The sequence below is a fragment of the Cryptotermes secundus genome, unplaced genomic scaffold, assembly GCF_002891405.2.
Source record: "Cryptotermes secundus unplaced genomic scaffold, Csec_1.0 scaffold202, whole genome shotgun sequence".
NCBI classification, from domain to species: Eukaryota; Metazoa; Arthropoda; class Insecta; order Blattodea; family Kalotermitidae; genus Cryptotermes; species Cryptotermes secundus.
In genome coordinates, this window is record NW_019739210.1 from 177,631 (window position 1) to 196,656 (window position 19,026).

The 19,026-nt window shown below is 39.1% G+C and overlaps 1 protein-coding gene across 1 annotated transcript in view; it reads left to right on the forward strand.

The window, feature by feature from the left end:
- Positions 1-1,349: 1,349 nt before the first annotated feature.
- LOC111871657 (solute carrier family 23 member 1) overlaps positions 1,350-19,026 on the forward strand; it is a 30,486-nt gene continuing 12,809 nt past the window's right edge. Inside the window, exons 1-6 of the mRNA XM_023864898.2 lie at positions 1,350-1,476; positions 6,836-6,982; positions 8,226-8,383; positions 13,282-13,487; positions 14,273-14,399; positions 16,300-16,420. Of these exons, the coding sequence (XP_023720666.1) occupies positions 1,432-1,476; positions 6,836-6,982; positions 8,226-8,383; positions 13,282-13,487; positions 14,273-14,399; positions 16,300-16,420 (804 nt within the window). The 5' untranslated portion in view covers positions 1,350-1,431. The remainder of the gene's footprint in view (positions 1,477-6,835; positions 6,983-8,225; positions 8,384-13,281; positions 13,488-14,272; positions 14,400-16,299; positions 16,421-19,026) is intronic.

Genomic DNA, 19,026 nt, shown 5'->3' on the forward strand with positions numbered 1-19,026 from the left:
TATCCTCACAATATGTTTCCTTAAAATCAATTTAATACGTGCTTCATATCTTCCTTTTGAATTTCTGTCTCCCGTTTTCCAAATAAAATTCAGTTGCCATTAATTCTTCCTTCAGTCGTGCTACATAACTTTGGTTTTCCTCTCGCTCTCACTTTGGAGCACAGGGCTGATTTCTCTGTTCAATTGATCATTTTTTACAGACTGTAGGACTCCTTGGACAGGTGATCAGCTCGTCGCAAGGCCTCTACCTAAACACAGGACAACACAAACACAGAATAATTTCATACACATACCAAACATCGATGACTGGTGTGGGATTCAAACTCACGATCCCGGCTTCCGAGCGAAGACTGTACATGTCTTAGACTGCTCGGCTACCGTGACCGGCAGCTACATAACCTGCATAACCCCCTTCAATTCTACGGCTCTAACTTTACATGTGTATGTGCGCGCGCATGCTTGCGTTTAATACTGCTCTAAATTGGGCGTAATAAATTAAGACTAGCAACAATGATTTCTTTTTTGTGTACTTTCACCTCCATTCCGCTTAATATTTCTTCTCCCTTATGCCAGAGTATTTTCTTCAGCATTTCATCTTAACTAGTTTCAACCGCTGTTCTTAGGTCAGAAGTGGAGATATAAGCTTTGCAAATAAACCGAAGAAAAAAAACCGCTAGACCAGAAGTCTCTGACGGGCTGCATGCATGCTTCCAAACTGTCAAACATTTGAGTCACTTATTTAGCACAACTAGAGCATTCAGTTACATAAAACTATAATTTTCAGATCACCACATGCTTCAACCGTCCTGCTAATATGATTAGAACTTGTTAGTACATACCAACAATAAGGAATCATGTCATACCCGCGTGACGCCATCTTTGTAACACAACATGTTAACATTTTTTACGGACTTAATGAAAGGAGTTACATACTTACGGATTTTTCATGTTTACAAATAAGACTCGTTAGATAGTTTTCTCTATTCTCGTGTTATATGCTCCCTCTTTGGTGCAAACATCCTCATATACACTCTGCCTACGACCTTAAGTCATTGCCTTTGGGCAGAGGCTTCCAAAGTGTGAGGAGTCAAACATTCACACCAATATAAAATGGTAGATAGACCAAAATTTGTGGTTTTGTGGACTTTTTATGTCTATAGGCAGGAAGCAGCATCAATTAAACTTAACGATAGAGATAGGCATGGACCTGGTAGAGTTGTTATGTACAGATCTGTTGTTTATGTGACAACATTGATATTAATTGAGAGTACCTCATGATGAAGTCATCCAAATTATCACATTAAATAAATACAGCAAGTCGTGAAATGGTTGCGACAGAGAGTCTGCGACCTATCACTTACCTACAGGCTACAACACTGCATTTAGTATCCACTTGCTCCTGAAAGCGTACCGGTCCTTCAGTGGGGCGTCATGGATCCTGGCATCACAAGCAGCAGAAACGACCTCGTCCTTACGGTATTTATTAATATTAAACTAACTTAACTGACTCCATGCAGTTTGAGTCCTTCTAGGGAAGACATAAATTACTTAGTTACCGAAGAATATCACAATATTTCACGGAACACAAAGATTCATTACCATGTTCACAAACACCCACCACTGTTCCCTGTCCTGAGTCAGACCAATCCAGTCCATAACACCTCATCATGTCTCTCCAACATCAATTTTAATGTTGTATTTTAGCGTTCTGCTGCACTGATTCTCATCCATGATATGTATGTAATGGCCGTCTTGTAGTGCACTCAGTCTCACATGTCACTTCACTAAATGTTTCGGCATCACAGTGCCATCCTCAGGTACTTTATTTACGCTAAGCTACTGCATTGCTTGCCATCATGTGTCTTTCATAAAATTGTTAAATTGTACATTCTTCATCAACTATAATAAAATTTGACTTGTTAAGCTTATTCATCCTGTGTGTCTTAATTCAAACTCGCGCATTGTATGATTCTTCCAATATGGGAGACGTTTTTCCTATATTTTTTGTGTACTGTGTCTTGTGATGTGTCCTTCCTTTTTGCCTGCGAGCGTTGTAATACATTTTAATATCCTCCCAATTAGGCCTACGTCGTCCTAGCTATCTCTTTTCTTTTGGCTTTCAAACCAAAGAGAACTTCTTTCCCTTCCTTCTCTTTTGATAGTCCCTAAGCTCGACTCCCATCTACATCACTTAGGTTTTCCAATGCTGCGAACACATCTGAAATGGTAACCATATACTGTTCGCTTTTTCCTATTTCATTTAGTTCATAAGATCTAAAAGTTGTGACGATGGTATATTAATACAATTATGTTGCTGGACATTGTCCATCGTCCTGTTTTTATTTAAAACACAACGTTTCTGACACTGGATTTGTCGCCGGCTTCAGGTGGAACCTCCTAACTCACTAATCAGTCACATACGGAGGTGAGCCTTTCTTGATAAGCCACTAACTGTGCAGCTACTCAAGAATTTCCCAGCATTTTCTGGAACGCGAAGGCTCACTACCGTGTTCACAAGAGCTCTCCACTAGTCCCTATTCTGAGCCAGCTCAATCTAATCTATACCATCCCATCCTATCTCTCTAAGATCCATTTTAATATTGTCCACCGACTTACATCTCGGTCTTCCTAGTTGTTCTTTTACTTCTGGCTTTCCCACCAATATCCTATATGCAATCCTCTTAGCCCACATTCGGACTACATGCCCTCTCCAAACGTTGTGGGAATCTGCATACAGATCACATTTCTCATCCTTCACTAAGTTACTTCTAGGTTGGTAGCACCTTTCAAAGTGATTTATTCCTCTATACAGGTTCCTAATGTTCTTGTTCTTACTGTTCATTGCAAGCTCATCAGTTTTGTCTTTCAGATATATCCTTTTTCCTGAAGTACATGCTGGTTTCCCGTCTTATATTTTTAGATTATCCCCATTTAACTCGCTTGGATCCTGTAACCACTGCAATTTCGTTTGTTTCATTTCGTCTGTTAATTCTGAGCATCTTTGATCGAACCATTGCTTATGCTTCTTCAGTTCATAACAACCTCAGCTATTTTTGGCAAACATTTTGTTATTCGCTCTAATAGTTTCCCAAGTTTTATTAACATCCACATCAGTGCCTAAATTTTCAAAAGCTGCGAACCTATTTGAGATTTCAACACGATACTGCTCCTTACCGTCTACTTCGTTTAATTTCTTGAGATTGAACCTCTCCATATGAACTCTGTGCGTTGTTTGTTTGCTCACTGCCAGTCTTTCCCTAACCTTTGCCACCACCAGGTAGTGGTCAGTATCACAATCTGCTGCCCTGAATGATCGGACATCACGTATACTTGAATGCCGTCTCCTGTCTATCAAAATATGGTAAATTTGGTTGTGCGTCTTTCCATCAGGAGAAGTCAAAGTAAATTTATGAATGCTAAGATGTGAGAACATTTTACTTTTGATAGTATGATTTTTGGATGTGGCAAAGTTTACTACTCTAACTCCATTATCATTACTAATTTCATGCAAACTTTCATTCCCAGCTGTTAGTTTGAAAATGTCTTCCCTACCTACTTTGGTATTGAAGTCTCCTAGAAAAATTTTCATAGGGTACTTCGAGAATTTATCAAATACATGTTATAGTTCTTCATAGAACCTGTTCTTCATGTCATCAATTTTATTCTCTGTTGGAGCATGAACATTCAGAACTATAATATCACAATAGTGCCTCTTAGTATTACGCATGACATCCCATCACTAACAAACTTTACCCTCCTAACTGCTGATATGATTCTCTTATGTACGAAAAACTGTACCTAATTCATGATTCTCATTCCCCTTTCCATATAATATGTATATTCGCCTGATGGTTCGTCGCCACCTCCTTCCCATCTGACCTCCTGTACTCGGACTAAGTCCAACTTATATTTTGACATTTCTTCCGCCACTGCCCTGAGCGAATCTGCTCTACACGTGCTTCTAACATTCCAAGTACCAAATCTCATATCCAGTTTCTTTCACTTAGGTCGTTTATCAAAAGAATCCATCCAGGCCCGAGGCTTCTTTAGAATTTTTGTAACAAGCTTATTTTTTTTGTGGTGAGGAGTTGTTAGCCCCTCACCAACCCCCCAACTTGAGGACCACCCCTTGTTGGCTGTACGCGATTGCTTATTCAACATATTCGTAGCTACCCTCCATAGCTGGAGGCCGTCTCCTCCATCTGCAACCTGAGGACGCGCCATGCTGCGGTGACAAGGGACCCACGTAACACTGGTTATACCTCCTCAGTTAGGCAAAATCGACAGAGCTTGTTCCTATCTCCGGACACGAGCATTAACACAAGATTCGAGATAGGGACTAGCTCTATCGATTTGGTGCTACTGAGTAGGTTTTTAACTGACGACAGAACCCAGTATCCAAATTTGTGTGTTTTAAAGAAAATTAGAGCAATGGATAATGTCCAGACACAAAATAATTCCATAAAAATTACATTTACAAATCTTTTTCATTCCTTTTTTATACCGTCTGTCTGTACAAAAACTTCCCGATGTAAATTACAAGAATGGTAACTTATAACAAGGATAATTCTATTCGTTCCTATATTATTTTTCTTTCATCGGTCTAGTTAACTATCTTGTAACAGAAGGAAATATTCTTAAACTGCTAATATCAGCTATTAGACATAATACTAAGACAGCTCCATTCAGTGCACATTCTCACAGTCTACTTCCCAAATATACCTTAATATCTATCATTCTCCCAGCCTGCTGTTACATGTAAGGTAAAATGTTTCCCTGTGCTTAGCCAATTAAGCACTACGCCATGAAGGCGTGTGGGGGAGTGGATGTATGGGTCCATATTTTCTTGACCTCGGCACTAGCTGGAGGTGAGTGGTCAGCTTCACGCCCCGGCCGCTTTACCCCCGAGAAAAGAGCCCGCGGAACTCATTGGATAGGTTGGGTGAACCCCAGAGCTGGTCTGGACTACTTGGAGAAGAAAAATTTCTTGACCCTATCGGGACTCGAACTCCACCCCCTCGGCCGTCCAGCCCGTAGCCAGTCGCTATACCTACTACGGCATTCCGGGTCCCCTTGCTGTTAGACGTACTTTCCAAAATGCGAATCGTCATATCCCATTGACATTAATGTTCAATAATATTGCGTAGAAGGAGAAATTGAATTTTTCCCTTTTCGCTAAGTAAGTCTATTCGCTTTATCAGGAATTGTTATTTAGCTGCTGATCCTAATGAGAGAAATATATGGTTCATGTAATTTACCACTTGCGTTTTCATTATGATTACTGATGATGGTGATGATGATGACGATGATTACGATAGTTAATGTATTTGTTAGTGACGTAATTATTAGACCTATGACGTTAACAACGTAAGGGATCTACCGGACCATTGGACTATGATATCCCATTAAGACCATGGCGCTACTTGTTATAATGATGCTGAAAATTAAGTAAATTAAGACGCCTATTTAAACAAACGTGAGTTGCAGGCATATGTTAATAACCAATAATACAATAGTATTAGATAGATAATAGATAATGTGGGACCCTCAACGTCTCACAACCGTATGGGCCTTCACGGCCTGCTACAGGGATAGGTTTACTTTTATTCATTTTTACTTTATANAGAAAGCTATTACAATTTTACCGAATTCTAGACCAAGCGAGTCTTGTAGGAACATTTTTAAATATTTGGAAATAATGACGTTCTATTCTCAGTTCATATTTTCATTACGTTTATGCACAATTAATAAAAAACTTGTATTTAATTTTAACAATGAGATTCACAAATACAAAATTAGAGCCCTCAATAATTTATATTTACTTGCAGTTAACTTAACAAAATACAATAAAAGAGCATACATATCAGGTATTAAAGTTTTTAATCATCTTCCTCAAACAATAAAAATGTTGGCTACTGATGTGAGAAGTTTTAAATATGCATTGAAGAAGTTTTTATATCATCATTCTTTTTATTCTATGAATCAATATTATCAACATAATTGGCCATAAGTGTGTAAATTTGTAATGTATTTAATTCAGTTAATATAGGTAATTTAAATTAAATTGTATTAATTCAAGTTTTATAGTAATTTCATTCTAAATTAAGTCTATTAATTCAAATCTTATTAAAATTTTTACTCTATATCCTTATTTATGTTAATCAATTAATGTAAGTCATTTTGATTATGTGACTAGTGTAATTTTGTCTATGTATTTTGAGACATCTATTTTCAAAGGGACCATTTCCACATCCTAGGTTTGTTACCTGTATGGATATATGGAAAATAAAGGAAATGAATGAATGAATGAATGAATACCACTGAGCATAGTGCTTCGTAGTGAATGATGAAAATGATAGCGGTATGTAACGGTGAGAGAACGATAAAATGAAGAAGATAAATAACAAACTCATTATGAAAGCCTAATTTGTTATCCATGTATCAGGTCAGTTATTACAGTACAAAGAATTTAACTATGTAAAACAGATTCCACTTTCCTTTGCAGCTTACGAATGCATATGTCCTATATGAACCTTTCTCTTTTTTGTATATCAAACCGCCAATGTGGAGACAGTAGGATTCCTCCGAAATATTCGAAGCGCCTTCTAGTACTGCATGGCACTACAACCCTGAAGCCTTACATTGCATATTATAAATCTTACTTTATTAGAGTATAATTTTTGTTCGCTAATTTTTAAATAAATTTCCAAAACAAAATGCTGGGTATAAATACCGACTCCAGTAACTCCACACAAGGTAATCTAGACCGATAGGTGTCTCTCTTCATATTTCTGTCGGGTTATCTTTAAGTGCTTATGCTACAATAATGTTTCAGGGACCGGGGCTGGATGAAAACAACGTAGAGAATGGAAATGTCAGTACCTTTAAAATTAAGGAGGAAAAACAACAGGAGGAATCAGACGTCAAATATGGCATTGATGATGTTCCATCTTGGTACCTTTGCATCTTAATGGGACTCCAGGTAATACGGACGCACAAAATATGAACAAAAGTGTCCATAACCCACTATTCGGGATGAAACTAAAGGTCAAAACCATTTAGTTTTTTTTTTCTTCAAAGAAGTCTCCAGTTCATTGCGTATTGCCACTCCGCTTACCTTGCCACTTAGTGATGCACTTCTGGTACTATGTTTTCGAGGGATATTCGGCCCCAGCACCCCTAATGTTTGTTGTAGCCTCCAGCGATATATTTCTATTTAGGACCGTTTGCAGTTTGGGGGAATATACTCGTATACACGTAAATGTCAAGAATGCCAAATCAGACGAATATTCTGGGAAACTAATGAAACCTTGTGAATTCAGTTATCCAAAGTTCTGAATGACAGGGAGCTGTCGTCCATTCAGCTACGAATTTTATCTGGTAACTGCTTAAGAAACAGCAACTTCTGCCACAAATTTTCGTTCGCCTGCCACAAGGAATTTTCTTACGAAAGGAGGTCACAGATTCCTGGGTGTCCAATATCGCTGGATGATAGGCGCAAGTGCGTCATCTTTCAAGGAAGTTCAGCCATCTTCAAAAGGGGTAAAAAAAAATAGGTGAAATATTATTCTAAAATACAGTTGTTAGTATATATATATATATACACGTTTCCTTGGCCATACAAAATTTAAAGGACACATTTCGCTTCTTCCAATAAGAAATTTCAAAATATGGTTAGTTCAAAAGACACTGTACAAAATTGCAGCTCTCTCACAACTGAGAAAAAATGACAGTTCTTCACGAGATGAATGGAGTAAGGAATCGTTGGTAACTGGGCAGCTGGATTTTAACATCATAATTTTACGCTTCCTTCCGGTCCTGGGTACTTTTTCATCGAACCTCTTGCACTATAAAAATTACAGTTGCCCATCCATCCGTCCCGTCGTAAAGATATAAGATAAGCCATATAATAACTCTAATACAATAATTCCAGACATGAGGTTTGATTATTTTAAGCTAACGATGAAAGTAGACCATTGTAGAATAAATATGAATAATTATGTGAGGGAAAACAAAACATTTATATTCAAATTCAAGTGTAAAAAGCAATAGCCTTGTAAGTAAACATGAATAGTTTCAATTCCACTGCAAGCCTGAAGTTTAATAAAGGTCTTCTGGATCATCAATTCCGAATTATTCAATTATAATAATGCTGTTTATAAATAATTCTTAGTTCACTAAATCTGTACGACATAAATATTTGAACGTGTGACTTACCATTTCAGAATTACTTCACGATGATAGGTTCCATCATGACTATACCATTCATCCTGACGCCTGCGCTCTGCATGCATTATGACGACCCTGCTCGAAGCCATATCATATGCACCATGATCTTTGTAACTGGCATTGTGACTTGGGTGCAGTCCACCTTCGGCTGCAGGTACGTCTGACTCTACAAACTAAAAAGTAAAAATAATAAATACTCCCAGGCAGGGATCGATAAAAGTCTCGCGAAAAGTAGTTACTTCAAAATACTCATACAAGTACATAACAACATTAAGGACTAATAGGAAGATTATGTCTGTCATTAGAATTCAATTCTTCTTCAGTCTTCGAAGGCAGCTTACACGAATGGAATGTGCACCACGAGTGACAGACATGGCGAACACAAAATTTTCGACAGATAACCTGAAAGGAAGAGGCTACGTAGAAGCCGTAGACGTACATGGGAGGGTAATATTAAAGTGGATCATAAAGAAATAGGGTGGGGGGACGTGGACTGGGTTTGTCTGGTTGAATGGCTAACACTTGTTAAGTTGCTAATGAACCTTCAAATTCCATAGAAGGCAATATTTTTCTTGACTGCCTTAGCTTCTCAAGAAAAATTCTGCTCTACGAAAGCAGTCAGTTACTTTACGTATAAGCGGCCTCCGTAGTCTAGAGGCAACGTTCCCACCTCATGACTCGTGGTACGCGGGTTCAAATACCCGGCGGAGGTCGTCGAATTTTTAAGGGCGGAAAAATTCAGGGAACAAGTCCTCCGGGAGGGACTTTAAGCCGTGTGTCCCGTGTCGTAGCTTTACGGCACGTAAAAGAACCTCATATCTCCAAAGGAGGTCACTGAGCCAAATTCAAGGACGTTTCCCGCCCAACAGTAGTCTCTAAGGCCTCTGATAGATTGGGGAAGCATTATAGACACCGCCAAGCTAGTGGAGGCAGAACTCGCTTGCTCGGCAGGACTGATGGTACGCACCATTATCGGTAGGGTATAGAGACTGGTAGAATATCATAGAGGGAAACACAATGGACCAATACTGGTCTAAGTGAAGGGGGGAAACCCACCCTCTCCAATAACTAACTAACTACCTTACGAATATAAGTCCTACTTTAAGTGAAGACCAAATCTAACTTTATCATTTATCATAAGAACGGTTCATCGCATACAAATTTGGCACAAGCTAATGTCTATAACTCTAATTTATAAGTGATTGTAAAAAGGTAAAGTTGTCTCTGTGCTTAACTAATTAAATACACCGCCATGAAAACGTATGGGGGACTGGATGTAAAGATTCACATTTTCTTAGGCTGGGGACACACGAGCGCACAAAATGCGTCCGTTGTAACGAAAGTACTTTATGACGGACGTTGCTGAGGACAACACACAGTTGCAGAATGCGGGGCGTAGTTTTCTGTCTGCAATGGAGCCAGAAGAAAGCGTAGTATTCGCCTCTCTTGTTTATTTCTACAACGGACGCCACGACGTTCGTTAAAACGGACGCATTTTGTGCGCTCGTGTGGCCCCAGCCTTAACCTTGGCACTAGTTAAAGGTGAATGGTCAGCTCCACGTCCCGGCCGCTTTACCCCTGGGGAAAAGGCACTCGGTACCAGTTAAACAGAAGGTTGGGTGCGCCCCAGAGACGGTTTGGGGTACGTGGAGAAATGAAAATTCTTGACCTTACTGGGGCTGAAACTCCGACCCTCCTGTCGTCCAGCCCGCAACAAGTCGCTATCCCGACTGCGCCATCTGTATCGTGAATATTTAACAAAACACAGGGAAAAATATTTTTGACCCACTGCATTATGATACCTACAGTACGACTGACATAACAGCATTTTCTCATGCAACAAATTACAATTACGGTGAACAGCAAAACATAGGTTTAGAAATGGTATATATTTCATTGCAGCACACCTTTAAGATATTTTACATGTACGATTTTTTTCCTAAACCATTCTGACGGCTTTCCTCAATAACATGCAAGAACATAGAAGCGCGAGCGTGTGAATCAATAATTATGGATTTTTTTAAACAGGTTGAACACACGGTTGTTGTGTATAGTTTATTTATACAGTGTACCGAACGTTATGGTCAAGTGGTTGGCATTCTTCGTGAATATTTAGAAGGTCGTGAATTCAAATCTTGTACAGTTATCATGGCTGTAGCATTTCTTTGTCTCCTCAGACCCTTCACATAAATTCCTGTATGATACTTCCCAATAGTCACCACTGTTTCCTTCAACATCCCTTCCGTTTCACAATTCCCTTGCATCTTTTACGCTATATAAACTGAGCCGTTCAAAACGTTTCATTATACAAAGTGTAAATGAAAGGTGAGGACAAATTTAGGGCACGAGTTCCACACACACACACACACACAAATGTCTATACCAAAGTGAGCATGGAAACAATCTGTGAGTTATAGCTGAAAGAGTAAATTTATAATAAATGCCCAAAAGGCATGCAATTCAATGCACGTCTCGACACTTATCATGGACCGGCGCATCCCTTCAAAGATGCCGGAGTAGATGCGGCATCATCAATAATGACAACCGATACCAGTAGGCAGAGAAGAATCCTCACGGTGAAATCCATTCTAAATACCAGAAGCAGTTCAACATTAACATATGGACAGGGTTAGTCACCGATTGTTTGGCATGCCCGCATGTTTTGTCACGTCACGTCACCTTACGGGCAACCACTATCGCGACTGCCTCTTAGATGATCTGCAAAACTACTGTAAGAATTACCACCGGCAGTCAGAGCACGAATGTGGTAAGGTAAGGTAAAGTTGGCCTTGTACTTAACTACAGTAATTAAGCACTACGCCACGAAGGCGTATGAGGAAGCTGATGTATAGATCCACATTCACTTGACTTCGGCACTAGCTGTAGGTGAGTGGTCAGCTTCACGGCCTGGCCGCTTTATCCCCGGGGAAAGAGCCGCGGAATCCATTGGATAGGAGGCTGGGTGGGCCCCAGAGCTGGTCTGGATGACATGGAGTAGTGAAAATTCATGCCCACACCGGGATTCAAGTACATGTATTATGGTGTTGTGCTGTACGAAATGTTCTCATTCAGACTCTCCATGACCGATGATTAGGCAGAGGAAGACCCATCGCATGGAATCCAAGTTCGCCAGATTTGAATCCTCTGGATTTTTACTTATGGGGATACCTAAACCCCCTGTTTATGCAGCTCCTGTTGACAACTAAGAGGCACTTCACCATCGCATTGTGGATGCCTCTCAGACTATTTGCAACTACTTCGACAGCTTTGAATTGATGCAGCGGTCCATGACGAGACGTGTCGAGGCGTGCATTGAGTTTCATGGAGTACATTTCGAGCACTTATCATAAATATACTCCTTCAGTTATAACTCACAAATTAAATGTTTCCAGAAACATGTTGATATGGATACTTTTCTTGCTTTGGTGTATGAAACTTGTTCCCAAAGCTTGTATGCAACTTTCAGTTACGCCCTGTGAAACCCACAGCGAATACTTTATACAGCAGGTTGTTTTAAATGTAATTTGGCTATGTCACGATTTTAATACGTGTCATGTATAAACCACTCTTATTTCTTATAACTTGCTCATTTCGCCTGTCTTGTAAAGTAATACTCTGTTAAACAGCTAACCAACTGTATGGGATGGAGTTCTTTTCGGGAAGCTAACAGTTGCTCAGCTACTCGAGAAATTTCCAGAATTTTAAGGGAATGGGAAGATTCATTATTACATTCATAAGCGAACGCCATTGGTCCCTATCTTCTGCCAGATGAATCCAATCCACATTCTTCTATTTTATTTCCTTAATATGCTTGGGTCTTCCAAGTGGTTCTATTCTTCAGGTTTTCTTAACAATTCTTTGTGAGCATTTTTCTTATATCTCATGCATGCTATATGTAGTGTCTGTCTCATCCTTCTTGATTTGATCATAATAATAATGTATGGCGAGAAGTACAAATTATGAAACTCCTCACTGCATAATTTTCTCCTGCCACCTATCATGTACTTCTTCGGAAGTCCAAATATGTCCCTCAGAATCCTGTTCCCAAACACTTTCAGTCTATGTTCTTCCCTTAAACTGAGAGAAAACTTTCACGCCAATACAAAACAAAAAGGCAAAATTACAGGGTAAACACCGGGTTATCCAGTGTGACAGCATTCAGAATTTTCATCTATTCGGAAAAAATCACAGAAAAAAATATACCGTTGTTAAAAAGTTATTCAAAAAGAAACCTGCAAAGAGCATCTGTTCACCCGCCACGCTACATTCTTCCAGCCAACACTCGCTGCGCTACCAGCTGAATTTGCAATTGCGTTACAGTACAAGTAAGAAAAAAAGTAAATGTATCCTTGTAACAAGCCGTGGAGGCCCATAAGGTTGTGAGATGTTCAGGTTCCCACATTTTCTAGACAATCGGCTCACAGATGGCGGTAAGGTTGTCAGCCTTACGCCCCGGCCGCCCTTTACCCCCAAGAATATTCCAAGAATATTCCTGGTACTCATTTCTGTTAGAGGCTGAGTCGACCCCAGGGGCGTTAGAGTATATGTATTTGAAATCTTTCATAAGAAAATCCACCATGTGGGCTATGAAGACTCTCACGCAACAACTAAAGTGAAAATATGTTCTTTTGACTTTGTATTGGGGTTTCCGTAGTGTTTCCGCGTTCAACCTGCAAATTAATGTAACCTGCCAATTCCACTCCTCTTACATGCCGGATAACGGGGAGTTTCTTGTATATTTGTATCTTTACCTTTCCAGATAGGTTTCTGTACTGTAGAATAGCAAATACTCCCCAAATTTAATCCGCAATTAATTTCTTCATGAGTGCAATTCTCTTACAGCCGTTCCTAAGCACCTGAATTTTCCACATCACATGTCATATCATTAAAAATGTCTGTACATGTATGAATACAAAAATATGTAACGTTTCACCTCCAGCTGCTACCCAAAATAAGTAACTTTCAAATTAAATTAACTTTTACTCTTATCAGATGTAATCCAAATAACTTTAATTTCTTCCCTGCAAACGAAATATTTGTACCGTGTTAAAGGCTACCAATAGTGCAAGGGGGCACCATATCACTTCTAGTTCCCACCTTAGCCGTGCTCAACTTGCCAGAATTGCAATGTCCAGCAGCAGAAGTTATTGAGCAGATGTCACCTGAGAACAGAACTGAGTTATGGCAGAGCCGAATGAGGGTCCTTTCAGGAGCAATATCTGTAGCGGCCATTCTACAGGTCGCTATTGGCGTATTTGGTAAGTTATAGCAATTAGCATAGTTCATAACAACGTGAAATGATCCTCCATTCTTAGTCATGTTTTCTGTCCTGATCTAATTATTAACAAAAATATTTGTATTCTCATCATTCACCAATTTTCTTCAAAGTGGCTTATCCCATATTACACTTACAAAACATTTCTGTGAATCAGGGCAGCCACTTCATTACAAAGTCTTAAATCCTTATTTACTTTGTTGCATATGCCATGAAGAAGTGTCTCAAATAAAATATTTAGACCATATGTGTTAAAAGATTTAAGCCACATCCGCTTGTCAAAGCAAGGAATTTGTTGCGCTAATATAGCTAATTAATCCTCAAGTAAGCTAATTTCACTCAAACGGCTGTTACACATTTATAATATTTACTAATATTTACTAAACCAAGAACTGTGTAAATATTGTATGCAGTGGTTCTATTGGAACAGGTGTTACTTGAGGAAATTTGAGGTACAATTCTGACGCACTGCAAGAGCCCTGTCATCGTATTCCTGAAGCAATGCATTTTCTTAAACAAAATGTTTACTCTTTTATCCGCCAAATAACTTCCGAGAAAGTTAGTGTGTATTATTATATAATACGTATTATATACATATTTTAGAATGATCAATCAATTATGTGCAAAATTAAAATATTCAGTCACTTTTCTGGATGTTTTTGGAGGAAAAAAATAGTATTATATTCAGGAGAGTACAGTATTGCATTCTTGTATAGCAATATGTGTACCGGAACTTTTAACAAATTAACTTATTATTAATTGCAACAGGCATTGTCGGAGTGCTGGTGAGGTATGTAACACCTCTTACCATCGTACCGACGGTCTCTCTAATTGGATTATCATTTTTCGAAAATGCGGCTAATGCAGCAATGCATCATTGGGGAATAGCTGCAGGGTAAGTACAATCCGCATGCTGAGTTATTTACAACCATACAAACTCCGGGGCCTGTAGTCCGCAAGAGAACTATATCGACCGAGCGACCGCCGATTGTCGGTGAAGTTAATGCCAACTTTTGCGGATAGAGGGTGTCACGCGGTCAGCGCAACGGATCCCCACGGCCGTTAATCTCGGTTTTCTATTGAAATTGAAAAACGTAACCAATACAAATGAAATCCTTTTTACAATTAAATGCTTCAAATATTCTCCCTCTTTTACTGCCTTTTCAGCACCAGCTGTTACTATAATGGGATAAATTTTCAACTGAAACTTGACTCTTAGAGATAATTGGAAGACAGGCCATCAGGCATCCCAAGGTCTGCACGTACACAAGACAAAACAAAAGCAGGAACACAGTAAAGTTATGTATATCCATGAGCAAACATAGCAATATGCGAACGACCTAACACATGCGCCTTAGACCATGCCACTACTGTGATCAACGATGAAAATATTTCCAATCAATGTAATTAATATGGAGCGTCTTATGTCTATTCGTCTGTCTGTGACATAGTGTCAGTGCCCAATCCGGTGGGCAGACTTTTTAAATTTTTAATTAGTAAGGCTTTTTCCACGTTGCTCGCAAATGCCAACTTTGTTAAAATCAAACAAAACGGATAAACAACTACATACATTTCTATGCTTATCTAGAGCGTAGCTAGCGCATAGCTCTCTAAGTAATTGTCAGAGTGAAAAATATTCAAACAACAGTTGCAGAGAAAAGGCAACATACAGTTCTCGTTCAATACACTTCATCGCAAATCCTGGATGCACTGATAACTGAATAAAATTAACTATTTGTTGTTATCTCGTAATTCGAAAGCCACTGGATTGATTTCGATAAAACTTCATATTTGATGTCACTGAAAAAATATCGAAGGTCCTGTCTGTTCGTGACCTAATCTCAGTGCATAAACAGTTGGGCAGACTTATTTAAATTCAGTATGGGGGACTTTTAGTAAAAGTAGTCTCACAATTTTGACTTCCTGCCATTTTAACCCATTATGATTTCCACTTTACTGAAGGCCATAACTCGACTTTTTTATGTACTGTATCCTAAACATTAATTGAATATTATGAAGAGAAGAGCGTCTCCTTCTGAAGCCCTACGTTAGGGAGAACACAACTCCCAATCGTTTTTCACTTCATGACCTTCACCATTGATATCCATCTTATGGATATTCCTCTAATATTTTGAGATTGTTTTTTCACTTCAGAGGAAAGTGAGGCCTGTCTGTGTAGGTTAGTATATCTTCACCCAACTAGATTGTGATGTTCTTATGAGTTAAATTTGTTATTATTTGGAGATTTCTATCTTCTAGTATAAAACGTCGTGTAATTCGGTGAAAATCAACGAACGTTTTGCTGAACATATCGTTTCGTTCTTCAAATCAGATGATAATGCAAGTAAGAATCCAGCATGGAGCAAGTACAAGCTACACGGCGTCGCATAACAGAAGACAGAACCCTTCACAAACACAACTGTGAGGACGTCAAATTCAACATTGTCAATAGCTTCCGTTTATGAGATAAAAAAACAGTTTTAATATTTTTAATGTTTAATACTTATCAATATATATGATGAACATATATTTTAGTTATTTTAGTATGAAAACAGCAAGGCATGCAGTGAAGTAGTTTAACGTAAATCGATAAGCACCTGAAGATGGCACCTTTGTGCCGAAACATGTAGTGCAGGAGTGAAGAGTGAAGTGGATGAGTGTATGCACTGTAAGACGGCTAGAATAAATCATGGACATAAATCAGTGCAACAGGACGCTAAAATATAACATTAAAAAAAACCTATTTGAAAGAGGCTTAGAGTCTGATCCTACTCTTTTTCTTTTGTGCACTGCAGGACAGTCCTGATGCTGACCCTATTCTCACAGGTTCTGAAGGAAGTACATGTGCCGTTGCTGACCTACAAATATCGTCATGGTTTCAAAATCATCTGGTTTCAGTTTTTCAAATTATTTCCGGTTAGTATTCTACCTCAAGGATATTATTTCAAAATTGCAATTGAATTAATGCTCAGGTAACATCAGGCTTTTGCTATCTGTCCACTTCGATTTTACATATCATTAACTAAAACTAACTAGACTTAAGTACCTAAGGTATATATAAATACATACATATTCATTACCGTGTTCACAAAACCCTGCCATTGAAATCTAATCCGAGCCAGATAGAACCTTCACACACCTTCACACCTTCGCTATGAGCCACCTTTCTCATCTGTGACTACTCTCCCAAGCGTTAAGTGACACGTTTGAAGAACGAGAAGTTAAAATTGAATTTAAGTGTCTAACCATCATTCAGTTGGCGGAATATTATGGTTTCATCGCAGTACTTATACCAATAGAACATATTTACAATTCCTTAAATTTTAGATGTAGCAGTTGAAAGGAAAAGTGGAAATTAATCATGCTTCATTATATACTGTTAACATTGGTACTACTTGTACCAAATAATGGCTCTTCCATTGCTGACTATAAGCAAAATATTACATTCTTCATACATAGCTTGTACATAACAGATACACAAGATTTTATAGTACAGTGATGGACAAATTTCTTCCTCAAATGGTCATGTAACCAGACTTCCTTGGTCTGCGAGCGACACAATGTAGATTTTGTAAAGATAATAGCATTTGTATTTGTTAACATTAGCAACAAAGCTCAATTACTTTTTAAGGAAATGAAATTTTTAAAATACTGTCACGTATCCTGGTAATGCGACAAGAAATTAATGGGTTCCGGATTATGTGAAGCCGTTTATTGGATAACTCGTTTACAGTTACAATTACAATCACTCTGAAATAGCGTCTTCCAGACGATGCAACATGACTAGTCCGTCGTCTCTCACGTTTCGTGTTCTAGTTCTTGGCTGAGATGGTTTCTTCTGCTCTCAGCTCTGCTCCGTTCGCCTCTGATCTGGTCTCCTCTCTGTTCTCCTCCGATCTGACCTATTCTCAATTCTCCTCTGGTCTCCTCTGATCTGACCTCCGCTCTGGTCTCCTCTGATCTGACCGCCGTTCTTGTCTTCTCTGGTCTCTTATCTTCTACAGTCGGACGGACTAGAAAACACCCTTCTCAAGGGTTTCGTTTCCCGTGTTAGCTAGTGTATCGGTAGCTAGTCTATTAGTTGCAGCGGGAACGTGTTTTCATTTTTAGGTAACACGTTCATTTTATCTTCAGCATACTGGTTGTTGCGGGAACAACGCTTATTGAGCCGTTGCCCGGCAATTAAAATGTTATTTTCCGACTTCAATATTCCGGCTTTTAGGCGGCACTCCACAATATTTATTTTATAAAAATTGTGTTAAGAAAATTAATTATTAATAAATAAATATCTATACAGATAAAAATATTTTGAATATGCAATTACAATGTTAACTTACTAATGCGACTTTTGAGTCTGCACGGCGGATGTTAGCTTTCCAGTCCCGTGCGATTCTTGTTGTGACCAGTCAAAGGACTGACATAAAACGTTCATCTGACAACAGGTTATGTGTATATATTTACATTCACCAGTAAGAAACGATTTTAAAAAATTTGATTCAAAATCAGATGTTTCGACACATTTCCCAGTAGAAGTAATAGTCGTTGATTTACCAACATCCAGTGAGTAGTATACACTCTTGTTAAACGAATCAGAAAACTACAATTCGTTGACTTTGAAATGTCAGCTACCCGCCTTTACGATGCTTTTCCGCGCAGTCTGTGCAACGAAACCTTTCTGATGCAACACCCAAACAATCCTTTAAAATACTGCCTTCTCTCTCAGTAACGTGACTATTACGTTGTATATGTCAAAAATCACTTTAGCGGCTTGTTCCGAAGAATCAGAATATCTTTAAAAACTGTTCTGTTGGGCTTTCTGCGTCTGTTTTGTGAATTCTCAAAAATATAAAATGTAAGGTTGTCCCTGTGCTTAACTAATTAAGCACTACACCATGAATGTCCATCTGGAGAGGATGTACGGGCTGTACCTGCGCTATCTTCACCTCGGCACTAGTTGGAGGCGAGTGGTCAGCTTTACGCCCCGGCCGCTCTACCCCCGGGGAAAGAGCCCCCAAGTCCTCATTGGATAAGAGGCTGGGTGGGTTCGAGCACCGATGTGCACGATATGGAAGTGAGAAAAGTCTTGCCCTACCGGTCCTCGAACTCCGATCCCTCAGTCGTCCAACCCATAGCCGGTCGCTATACTCACTGCGCTATCCCGGCTCCCGTTCTCAAAATTGCATTTTGTTGAAATGTGAATGTTCGATTCCTAAGATCGTTCAGATAGTATTCATATGCGTTTACCCTTTTCTTACGTATAACGTATACTATGACACTTTTTTATTCTCATCTAAACAATACTTCGGAAGGTCGCGGGTTCAAGTCCCGATGAGGTCATTGGATTCTTTTCAATTGACCTAATCCTTCCGGCCGCACTAGGCCTTGGGGTTTACTCAGCCTCTAACAGAAATGAGTACCAGGAATTAATTAAATAATTTTCCTGGGGAGTGAAGCGCGGCCGGCGCGTAAGGCTGACAACCTTACCGCCATCTTTGAGCCGACTGTCAAGGTAATGTGGGACC